The sequence below is a fragment of the Salmo salar genome, chromosome ssa12 (assembly GCF_905237065.1).
Source record: "Salmo salar chromosome ssa12, Ssal_v3.1, whole genome shotgun sequence".
Lineage (NCBI taxonomy): Eukaryota > Metazoa > Chordata > Actinopteri > Salmoniformes > Salmonidae > Salmo > Salmo salar.
Window position 1 is genome coordinate 67,203,725 of NC_059453.1, and position 12,711 is coordinate 67,216,435.

Consider the following 12,711-nt stretch of genomic DNA (forward strand, 5'->3'; position numbering starts at 1 on the left):
TAGGACTGGGGTCTGAATGGATAGTTCAGAACTACTCTTTTCTATAACCTGTAGGGAACACAATAAATGGTGTATACTCGGCATGTAGGTTTCTCACTTTTGGGTAGAACAAACTGTGATATGGGGGAGGAGAATGGGCAAGGCATATGAAAATGAAATACTGTCGTTTTTATTATAGTTTAAAAAGTGTGGTGTTTTTGTTCACTGTAGTGTATATTACTGTAGTATTTACTAAAAAAAAATTGTGCGGATAATGCTGTAGTATTTACTATAGTATTCTACAGTATACAGTTGAAGTCGGAAGTTTACATACACCTTAGCCAAATACATTTAAACTCAGTTTTTCACAATTCCTGACATTTAATCCTAGTAAAAAATCCCCTGTTTTAGGTCAGTTAGGATCACCACTTTATTTTAAGAATGTGAAATGTGAGAATAATAGTAGAGAGAATGATGTATTTCAGCTTTTATTTCTTTCATCACATTCCCAGTGGGTCAGAAGTTTACATACACTCAATTAGTATTTGGTAGCATTGCCTTTAAATTGTTTAACTTGGGTCAAACGTTTAGGGTAGCCTTCCACAAGCTTCCCACAATAAGTTGGGTGAATTTTGGCCCATTCCTCCTGACAGAGCTGGTGTAACTGAGTCAGATTTGTAGGCCTCCTTGCTCGCCCACGCTTTTTCAGATCTGCCCACACATTTTCTATAGGATTGAGGTCAGGGCTTTGTGATGACCACTCCAATACCTTGACTTTGTTGTCCTTAAGCCATTTTGCCACACCTTTGGAAGTATGCTTGGGGTCATTGTCCATTTGGAAGACTCATTTGTGACCAAGCTTTAACTTCCTGACTGATGTCTTGAGATGTTGCTTCAATATATCCACATAATTTTCCTTCCTCACAATGCCATCTATTTTGTGAAGTGCACCAGTCCCTCCTGCAGCAAAGCACCCCCACAACATGATGCTGCCACGCCCGTGCTTCACGGTTGGGATGGTGTTCTTCGGCTTGCAAGCCTCCCCGTTTATCCTCCAAACATAACGATGGTCATTATGACCAAACAGTTCTATAATTGTTTCATCAGACCAGAGGACATTTCTCCAAAAAGTACGATCTTTGTCCCCATGTGCAGTTGCAAACCGTAGTCTGGCTTTTTTATGGAGGTTTTGGAGCAGTGGCTTCTTCCTTGCTGAGCGGCCTTTCAGGTTATGTCAATATAGGACTCGTTTTACTGTGGATATAGATGCCTTTGTACCTGTTTCCTCCAGCAAGGTCCTTTGCTGTTGTTCTGGGATTGATTTGCACTTTTCGCACCAAAGTACGTTAATCTCTAGGAGACAGAACGTGTCTCATTCCTGAGTGTTATGACGGCTGCGCGGTCCCATGGTGTTTATACTTACTTTTGTTTGTACAGATGAACGTGGTACCTTCAGGCGTTTGGAAATTGTTCTAAAGGATGAGCCAGACTTGTGGAGATCTAAAATTGTTTTTCTGAAGTCTTGGCTGATTTCTTTTGATTTTCCCATGATGTCAAGCAAAAAAGCAGTGAGTTTGAAGGTAGGCCTTGGAATACATCCACAGGTACACCTCCAATTGACTCAAATGATGTCAATTAACCTATCAGAAGCTTCTAAAGCCATGACATAATTTTCTGGACTTTTCCAATCTGTTTAAAGGCACAGTCAACTTAGTGTATGTTAACTTCTGACCCACTGGAATTGTGATACAGTGAATTATAAGTGAAATAATCTCTGTAAACAATTGTTGGAAAAATTACTTGTGTCATGCACAAAGTAGATATCCTAACCGACTTGCCAAAACTATAGTTTGTTATTAACAAGAAGTTTGTGGAGTGGTTGAAAAACAAGTTTTAATGACTCCAACCTAAGTGTATGTAAACTTCCGACTTCAACTGTTCTACAATATTCTATAGTAAGAAGTATAGTATACTACAGTATACTATAGAATTCTGTAGTAAACTGTAGCATTTTTTCATGTGGGTAGCTGGACTCGTTTACTGTTTTACCAACATCCATTATGCTTACTACTGTGCATACAGTTCAAACAACTCATGACAATTGTAACCAACAAAACCTGAATGTGATTTCATGTAGAACTCTAGCCATTGTTGGTTGTGAAAATATCAGGTCTTGTGAACGATTCCAACAGAAGAAGCTCCTCCCACCACCCACTACTGAGAAATGTCAGTGGTTATATGTTGCCATGGGAATGGCAGAGCCTGGAGAAGCTGGGGGTGGGTTGACTGAGGCCCTTTGCTGAGGATGAGGTGTGATGTGAGCTCTTTCAACATAAATGTAGTATGTTCACACAGCAGCAAGACAGTGGTAAAAAACTACAGGGCATCTCATGCATAGTATTACACTTCTTCAACAGAATCAGATTTATCTGTTGAACTTCACTCTACTCTTTATTTGATGCGTTCACTCTTGTGTTAATTGCAACTAAAGAATAATATATTCTTTCCTACACTGTAAATTGTGTTACTGCTGATTATTTAAACAGTATCTATTTGTCCTAAGCTGGTAAACTCTGTCCTCCACACTGTCTATCCATCACTGTCAAAATATAATGAGTGAAATGTAAACGTATCCATCGTGCCCTTTGTGACTGTTTTTCTGTTTTCTTTTACCTGAAGGTCAGATTACTGGCTTTGAAGTTGAAATGTTGCCCCAAGGTTACAGTATTTTAACTGCATATCTCCCCCTCTTTCAATGGTATATCAAAGCAATGAGGGGCACCAACCATATACAGTATAGAAAAAGATGAGCGAGTGGGTGGAACAGAGAGATCCAAGTATCCCTCCACCCAGCAGCTTGTTAAGAACTACATTCCTGAGCCCACTTTAAGTCTGAACTCAGCCCCTTAGTGACCTCTCTGAGGTTAGGAGTTACCATAAAGTAAATCCTGGTACTGCAGGTGACTCCCAAATGACAGAGATGGCTAATATACAATTCACACTGAGCCAAGTAGTCTCAACAGCAACCTTGATCAATGTTTAGACCAGTGCCCAGAGACTTGGAGAATGAACAGAGATAGGATGGTATTTAATAAGCTTCCTGGCCTTGGAGGGGCAGATTGTTGCGAGCTCTTCTAAGTATCACACCACTCTTACTTGTGCACAGGTCTGTTAAATACTCTAAAATTACAGTCGTCTTCATCTTGTCTTTCATCCAGCATTTCGTCACATAGATCTATGATTCCTAACAAGCTAATGGAAATATAGATGAGGTTAACAGTAGACCTGCACACATTCAAACATAAAGTACAAAATATAAAGATGGCATACATTTATTGGTTAAAACAATCTATAAATGAGTCAGAAGCCAGAAAGGAAATATTTAATTTTGTACTCTTGCGTTAACCATCTATGGTTTCACAGGGCTGGTGATACCTCAAAGTCGCCAGTACTGTTCTGGACAACTCAAACGACTCTAAATTCCCTCACAATGTGACACCAGAGAGAGCAGACGTAAAGCAGGCGTCATATCAAGCCTCTCAGACAAAGCCATATCAGGACAGCTTTTGTCAGCCTGTCCTTGTCCAGCTGCAGAAAGAAAGCAACCCAGGGAGCATAGAGTAAAAAATATGTGGCATGACTTACACGATATCTTTTCTATCGGTACATTGTGTGCTGACCTTCAAATGAAATCAATCTTGTATCTGAGGTAGAGAACCCTGAGGAGCAGGATGGTTAAATATAATTAGGTTTATTATATTCTCCAACCTGTTGCTCCACAGCTAATCAACACACACTGAAAAGACAGTTACTGTATACCATTTGAATACACCATTGTCTTTTGTTAATTAATCACAAAAGATACAGTAATCAATAATACCTAATAATAATCAATAATTTGCAATAATTAAAAGCTTAAGTTAAACTCACTATTAGTTTTTTTAATCAAACATAAAACACAGCTACATTTGTAGAACGACAACTGTCAAAATCGAATTGTATAGAAATGTAACGTAGTGCATCAGTTAACAAAAATACTCCTGCCTTAACTGAACATCTGCCAATGTACTGAACACCTTCCCATGTCAATTTGAGGGGTACTGTACTATCTAAACGGTAGATAGATGATAGATAAATGTACTTTTCTGACAGACCAGAAGTAGTTTAGGAGGAGTAAAGAAAAGATTGCCTACATCCTAACTGTGGTCACAACAAACCTGGTCTGCTTATGGGAAAACACAGATGTGTTAAGGAAAAGCACCAGAGAGAGGGGGTATCTGCTCAGAGGTTTACCTATCAACAACAGGTGGCTGATCCATGGTATTTCTTACTTCATACCCTACCTGCATCATCATCAGAACCAGGGCACAATTACGGTACAGTAGCTCTGTCATCATCTCTAAAAGGCACAACTTATCTTTATCGTAGAGACATAGTGACCACTCACTCACTGTCTACTATACATCCGTGTCATGATATTTTACAGAAGTAAAGGGATCAGGAAAACGTCATCTTTTTGAACATCTTTCCTGCACTCCAACATTGGTGTCTTTGTTCTGCAGCTTACATAAAGAAGCTCAGTCATAAATCGGTTACTCAAAAAGTAATTGATCTACCAGTATTAAATATTAGATACATTATTTGTGGATGTCTACTGAAAGTCATAGGACCTGATATGGTTTAAGGTATGCTAATAGAAGGAAAGTCATCTATAGCCTCTTTGCTCAAGGACTTGTTTGGTTTGAAATCCAAAAGGGAATTCTCATAAGGGATAATGGTCACACTTTATTTGGATAGTCTGGTCATAGTATCAACAAACAATCTGTTGATAAGCAACTGCTTGCTAAGGATACGGTCAGGGTTAGGTGTAGAATAAGGGTTAAGGTTAGGCTAAGGTTTAAGTTTAGGGTTAGGATAAGAGTTAGGGTTAGTAGATAGCTACTTTAAATGTTACTGATAGTCTGTATATAGTCTGTAGAGCTACAAATAGACTTTCCAAATAAAGTTTTACTGAGATATCTGTATTAATAACATACTGGCCCTATCAATGCGTTGTGAAAAAAAAGTATGTAAAGAATTTAAAGAATTACATCTTTAAATGTCATTCTAACAAACAACACCAATATCGGCATCACTGGCAATATTAGCCTGTTCTCTGCAGCTACAGTTGTGCCATTTTGTCTTTCTCCCAAAAATGCCACGACCCTTTCCCAGCAAATGATTCCAATGGGAACATTACTCAAATCAGATCAATTCCATAGCATTACAGCATTTACAGAATGGAAAGTGAAGCTGCAAAAAGTGATTCAGGACAATACAGACTCCACAAAAATCTCAGTCAATTTCCCATTGCACAACCTTTGAGTTTTAAGAATAATATAATCAAAAAGAAAAGATCAAAACATTGTATAGTAATACTCTGTGACGTAAACCAGAGTGTGGTTATGTTACTGTGGTAATTGTTATCCTAGTAACTTTTTGTGTTGGTTTTTACATCAAATAAATACAAAACCTAACTGTCTGATAGGATATGGTTGTTTTTAATCTGGTGATGCTCAAGGAATTCTGAGGTCTCCTCTGCAATCTGTCCTGGGATGCGGAAGTCGATGGGAATGGGTTGAGGGGGCTGGGCCAGGGGCCGGCAGGCCTCTCCCTTTGGGCTGGAGGTGCTGTGGGAGTCCTGGGGATCCAGGTTGCAGCCAGTGCCCTGGAGGAACTGCAGGAAATTCTCCTCTATGGATCCCTCACGGCTGGGCAGTCGGTCCTCCTCTTCTGTCGCCCGGCGGAACAGGCAAGGCACATGCTTGCCCAGCTCCTCGCGGATCTGCCGGTTCAGACAACCGTAGAAGAAAGGGTTGGAGGTGAAGCAGAAGTAGCCGATCCAAGTGACCACCTCCTCCAGGGGGGCCAGCGTGGCTGGAGGGCTAGATGCCAGAGCTGAGTACAGATGGAAGGAGAAGTAGGGCAACCAGCAGCACAGGAACTGTCCTCCCACTGCTGCTAAAACTGCAGCCGCCTTGCCCCCTCCGAATGTGCGGTGAGGGGTGTCGCGCCCCACCCCTGTCCCCGTGCCCGTTCCTGAGCTGGTCACCATGGTGGAGCGGCTGCTGAGCGACTCGGAGCGCCGGCGGCGGGGTGTGTCCATCCAGGTGGGCAGAGGCCCATGATGCATTGCTGCAACCCGCGCCACCTTGAACATGCTGCAGTACACCACCAGGATGACCAGCAACGGGCACAGAAAGTACACCAACGTGAACAGGACCATGAAGGCCATGCGGTTCGACCCACCCCCTGTCCAGTGCAAGGAGCAGCGCCTGTGACTCTGAGCTGGTGGCGAGGGGACACCCTCACCCCCTCCCCCAACTCCAACACCCTCCAGAAAAGGAGTCCTCCCGCCCTGTAAGGCCCAGGCCAGCAGCGGCAGGGCGGACATGGCCAGGGCTTTGACCCATATCCCCACCAGGACTGAGGCAACCAGGCCCAGGGTCATCTTTACCTCGTAGCGCATGGGGTGGATGATGTAGTAGTAGCGCTCCACGTTGATGGCTGAGATGGAGAGGATGGCGGCGGTGACCAGGCACACACTGAGGAAGAGGTAGCTCCGGCACAGGGCTTCGCCAAAGAAGGCCCTGCCTGAGAGCATGCCCAGGGGCATCAGCACCAGGGCCGCCAGCAGGTCCACCAGGCACAGGTGGAAGACAAAGGCAAACTTACGGAGCTGTGGGGCCTTGGCGATGACAGCCATTACGGCCCCATTGCCCACCACAGCCAGCAGGTCCATGAGCAGCATGGCGAGCAGCGCTAGTGACTGGGACAAAGCCCCGCTCTCAGGTGACTCAGAGGCTGAGGTGTTGGGCATGGGCTGTGAGAAGGGGATGGAGGAGTTCCACAACGGCTCCATTGGATGGCGGGACAAGGTAGACAGAGCTTGTCAATCACAGGCCCATCACCCATCCTTCACAGCCAGGGAGCAGGGCCAGGAACCAGAGGCCCAGTCTGGGAGGAGGTCAGATAGCAGCAGCTCTGTAAAAGGGGCCTGTGAGCCTGGGTCATCCTGGGAATGCTCAACCTCCCTTAACCTCCGAAATGCAGTCCTTCTCCTAGGAACAGAGAGAAGTAGGATGAAGGACATTAGCTACTACAATTCACAATGGCTGACACAGGACAATAGAACAATGTAACTGTTTTTCTGCCGATGGACGTGGTTTTATGAGATAATCCTAACACAAACTCTGTCAGAGCTCTCTGGCAACCAGTATCATTTTAAGATTAATTCATTAGGGTGACAGTTTGTAAAATTCTTATCAACTCAAATCTGTGGGAAACTAATCCAAAGGCAGTACATTAATCCAAAACCAGTGTTTGAAGGGACTAATTCCTAATTAATTCCTGATGAAAGGAGAGGACATTTTGCAATGTGTTTTCAACATGTTGAAGACAATCTCTGTGTATTGTGTAAATTGAACCACTATGCAACATTTTGAGATTGAATAAGAGAGTAAACCACACCCCTGGCTTTATGTCTCCTGTTTAGTGTCAAGCCACAACGTCCCTGTAGTGTTTTATAAACACTATTTCCCCCAAATAAACCTCCCAGTGGGAGTCCCAATCGATTTATACAGCGATATATGATGGTGCATTAGAGTCTTCCATTGTCAGAAAAGTGCACTATTTTGATCTGATTAATGTCCCAGGCCTGCCCCGGTTGAACTGGATTAGCGTTGACTGCATTCATTTTGGAACCGGGCTGCCTCCCGGGCTTGAGCCAGGTGCCCCGTGTGGGCCGACGGCGAAGTTGGCTCAAAACAAAAGTGATGTAGGTCTAGGTTAAGCACGTGGAGTAATTAATAGGATTCTGTGTTTACACATGCAAAGGTGATTGCTTTGATATCAAAGCTTTATCTGCTTTCCCAATGAAAATTTGTTTGAAAATTCTAACATATATTTTATTGAAAATGTTTCTGAATGATGCAGCGTGCTGCCTGCCTTGTTGACAACATAACAGAGCAGCACAGACTACTGTTCGATTTGAGAAGGGCTTTCCTCCCTCACCGCTTTAGCCCGTTCATGTCACGGGCCATAGCCCGGTGCACTTAATTGAAGTCCCTCATTGTGCAATCCCCCCACTTTGACTGTTGAGTGACAGACTCAACTCAAGCACACCTGTCAACTTTAGCCACACCCACAGCCCTCAGCTATGAAACCTGCTACTAAAACCGACCAATACACTTTGATTTGATTTATGAATTTGATATTCTTGTTATTCTGGTTGTCTTCTAAGTCTGTGGTTACGTTGAGTTGTAGCCTAATAATTCTGATTGTATCCATTTAGCACAGTCGTACTTCCTGACACAGTATCTCATGTCTCTGTTTTTCAGCTGTCCCATAATGCACTGTATGCACTTGCAGAGTACACAGCACTGGAAAAAGGTGTCTTTAGAATGACACTCTGTCCTATGTATTCCTGCCCTTTTCCCTTCTTCTTCCTCCTCCTCTTTATCCTCTTCCTTCCCATCCTCCTCATCCCCCACTCCAATACAATGATAATTGGTTTTCTTCCATACGCTGGGGCTCTCTTTTCTCAACAATATCACATACAGTTTAGGCCTATGTGCTGTAGGTCTGGTCTTGATATGTGCTGTAGGACTGGTCTTGATATGTGCTGTAGGACTGGTCTTGATATGTGCTGTAGGACTGGTCTTGATATGTGCTAAAGGTCTGCTAGCACATATCAAGACCAGACCTACAGCACATATCAAGACCAGACCTACAGCACATATCAAGACCAGACCTACAGCACATATCAATACCAGGCCTACAGCACATATCAAGACCAGGCCTACAGCACATATCAAGACCAGGCCTACAGCACATATCAAGACCAGTCCTACAGCACATATCAAGACCAGACCTACAGCACATATCAAGACCAGACCTACAGCACATATCAAGACCAGACCTACAGCACATATCAAGACCAGACCTACAGCACATAGGCCTAAACTGTATGTGATATTGTTGAGAAAAGAGAGCCCCAGCGTATGGAAGAAAAGCAATTATCATTGTATTGGAGTGGGGGATGAGGAGGATGGGAAGGAAGAGGATAAAGAGGAGGAGGAAGAAGAAGGGAAAAGGGCAGGAATACATAGGACAGAGTGTCATTCTAAAGACACCTTTTTCCAGTGCTGTGTACTCTGCAAGTGCATACCGAGCATATTGGGACAACACATCTATTACATTCCCAGTCTAAAGGGACCAACCCATGCCCAACATTACAACACCATGTTACAGTATCAAGACTTGATCACATAATATATTCTACATTCATGGAGGATTAGTGGAGGAAGATAGAACTACAAACAAAGAGAGAGGGATAGAGACAGACAGACAGAGAGAGACAGAAACCCACAGTGTACCTGGATCAGGGCAGGTTTTGTGATGATGTAGCCTGCTGTCTGTCCTGCTCTTTAAGGATATAAAGCTGGTTGGTTAGCTCCCAGTGCTGGGATGCAGGATAGACATCAGTCAGCCGCATGCGTTGTGTATGGTGCTGACTGCTGCTATGGCACTCCCCTTCTTTATCAGCCTGCTCCTCTTCTCCTCTGCCTTTGCCTCGTCTTTCGGTTATTTTCCGGATGAGAGTAGCTGGGTTGACAGTGATAGATTTAAGGGGATGAGAGAGAGAGAAAAAAGAAAAGGAGCAAATGTTGTCTCCCTCCAGTTGCTAATGTAAACCGCACACTCACACACATATAAACTCACTCTCTCCCTCTCTATTGCACACTCACACACAGTGACTGCAGAGATGGAGAGGGAGGCAGAGGCATAGGCATAGGACCAGAGCCACCTCTCTGCTGGGTCTTAGTGCCCCTGAAGTTTGGCTATCATTTTTATTTTGCATACAGAGGGTTAAATGTTAAATTAATGGAGTTAAATAGAGAAAAACAGCATGGCTTATTTAGATGTTGGGTTTTTGTTTTGTTTCTCGGGACAAAAGAAAAATATGTTTTTTCATAAACGCTCCATTACACAAAGAACCTAGCCCAGAGTCTTTGACCTCTTGGTGACCTTTTGTTGTGTCACCTTTCTCATGGTTTATCAATCCCATTCAAATGCACCTCTATGGCACATACCCACATGCCCCATAAACATTTACTCAACCTGTCTTATGAAGAAATGTTTCAATAATTACAGAGGGAAAAGGAATCAGTGTGAAGATCACCATAAAGTGGAACCTGGTACTCCACCCAAGTTCAATGACCCCCCCCCAAGTCTGTACATTTGGCCACTGGTGGTTTCAAATGGTAGATATGGCTAATAAATACGATTCACACTGACCCAAGTAGTCTCGACAACAACCTTGATTAATGTTTTGACCAGTGCCCAGGGACTTGGAGAACGAACAGTGATAGGATGATATTTAACAAGCTTCCTGGCCTTGGAGGGGCAGATTGTTGCAAAGTCTTCTGAGTATCACACCACTCTCACTTGTGCACAGGTTTCTGTCTGTTAAATCCTCAAATTACAGTTGTCCAGCATTTCTTCACATTTGAGCAAATCTACGCTTTCTTACAAGCTAATGGAAGTAGAGATGAGCCATCCCAAATAACTTTCCTAATGGAGAGAGCGAGGTTAACAGGAGACCAGCACACAAGAACATATACATTTATTTGTTAAACCAATCAATTAACAAGTCAGAAGGCAGAAAGGAAATAAATAAGTTAAATGTTGTACTGCATCTACCAATAAAAATCTCTGATTCCTCTCACATGATGGTTTCAACTGAGACAAAGAGGCATTAATTAGCTCAGGTCCTCAGTTAAGATATCAGCACCCATTCCATCCAGACCATCATACTGGAATAACACAGCAGCATTAATCTCAAGTTGCCACGGTGATCTTCGTTGAAATGAGGAAGACAGTGGCTGATGGACGTTTTCATAAACACTCCCTCTCATTGCACTGCCAGATCATCTCCACTCTACTGTCTATGGGAGACAATGAAATGGAGACCCTGCCAGGCAATATTTCTCAATGCAATGAGTCTACAGCTGCTGCTGGGTTCTAAGTGCTTTTAATTTGCGTTTAAAGGATGCAGATGGTCATTCATGCACATTAGCATTTATGTAATTCGCACCCCAGTTTTCAACTCCCCTAAATTTGAATTTGTACTCTGGCTGGTTCAATCATGGCACTGATGACACCAGTCTATTGCTAGCAAAGGTCGGATCATATTGAAATACATTGATATTACTTTTACATTTCATATGGAAATACTTGAAAGGCCAGATAATGCTCAGCATTGTATCCTCTGATGACAACAGAATGGAAATGCATCATAATGTTCTGCATTGTCATAATAACCCGATGCTAACATAATTATGTGATCTAATCATCTGATGATGGTTGCACCCGTCTCTCTTCCTGTTGAACGACTTTCATCATGTCATCACTCTAAACACAAAACAAGCCAGGCTGGACCAGAGCACAGACACAGACACTGTGTCCTCTCACCACACCAGCAGCACTATGCTGCAGAGATACGGTTTCACAGTAGTGACACAGTGTTTATGGCCATTTCTAATACTGTTGGAAGAGAAGATGGAGAGAGATTTTAAAAATAAGGCTGTGCTAGAATGGTGTGTGAGGAAGATAAAGTATGTGTGTGATTGTGTGTGTCTGTGCGTGTGTGCATTCGTGTACATGCACGTGTGCCTTTGTGCATGTGTGTGCACATTTGTACATGCGTGTGTGTGTGTGTGTGTGTGTGTGTGTGTGTGTGTGTGTGTGTGTGTGTGTGTGTGTGTGTGTGTGTGTGTGTGTGTGTGTGTGTGTGTGTCAGGTGTTGACTCATGACAGAAATAGCAGATTCTTGCTCGCCTGGCAGCACCAATCACTGCCACTGCAAATACAATGGTTTCCATGACAACTTTGAAAATAGACTCTACATTCCCAGTCAGAAATAGCAAAGGCCAGCGTGCTAACCCCACAGCCCCCACAGACAATAATAACCAGCCATAAATACGCACACACAAATATCAACTGCGTTCATAAATACAATCTTGCAATTACTTATACCAAAATACAATTACTTGCACAAACAAAAAAACACATTCAAACATGAGTGTAACACACAGGGCTTCTCATGCATGCAAAAAACATGAACCAGCTTCTTGTATATATATATACTACTGTTCAAAAGTTTGGGGTCACTTAGGAATATCCTTGTTTTTGAAAGAAAAGCAAAAAAAAAATGTCCATTTCAAATAACAGCCCAGCATCCCGGGGTCACCTCTTCACTGTTGATGTTGAGACTAGTGATTTGCGGGTACTATTTAATGCCGCTGCCAGTTGAGGACATGTGAGGCGTCTATTCTAAACTAGACACTCTAATGTACTTGTCTTCTTGCTCAGTTGTGCACCGTGGCCTCTGACTACGCTTTCTATTCTGGTTAGAGCCAGTTTGCACTGTTCTGTGAACGGAGTACACAGCGTTGTACGAGATCTTCAGTTTCTTGGCAATTTCTCGCATGGAATAGCCTTAATTTCTCAGAACAAGAATAGACTGATGAGTTTCAGAATAAAGTTCTTTGTTTCAGGCCATTTTGAGCCTGTAATCGAACCCACAAATGCTGATGCTCCAGATGCTCAACTAGTCTAAAGAAGGCCAGTTTATTTCTTCTTTAATCAGAACAGTTGTCAGCTGTGCTAACATAATTGTAAAAGGATTTT

General features: G+C 43.0%; 1 protein-coding gene across 1 annotated transcript; it reads right to left on the reverse strand.

Annotated features, from left to right (window-relative positions):
- Positions 1–3,295: 3,295 nt before the first annotated feature.
- On the reverse strand, positions 3,296–9,767 carry LOC106565668 (G-protein coupled receptor 61). Its single transcript, XM_014133018.2, has 2 exons — positions 9,396–9,767; positions 3,296–7,079 (listed from the first exon to the last, which is right to left on the reverse strand). The coding sequence occupies exon 2, from the start codon at positions 6,878–6,880 to the stop codon at positions 5,492–5,494; it is 1,389 nt and encodes a 462-aa protein (XP_013988493.2). The 5' UTR covers positions 6,881–7,079; positions 9,396–9,767; the 3' UTR covers positions 3,296–5,491.
- Positions 9,768–12,711: the final 2,944 nt, after the last annotated feature.

Bases quoted from the DNA above. Each gene is read 5' to 3' on its own strand.
- LOC106565668 (XM_014133018.2), bottom strand. From the start codon at position 6,880: ATGGAGCCGTTGTGGAACTCCTCCATCCCCTTCTCACAGCCCATGCCC.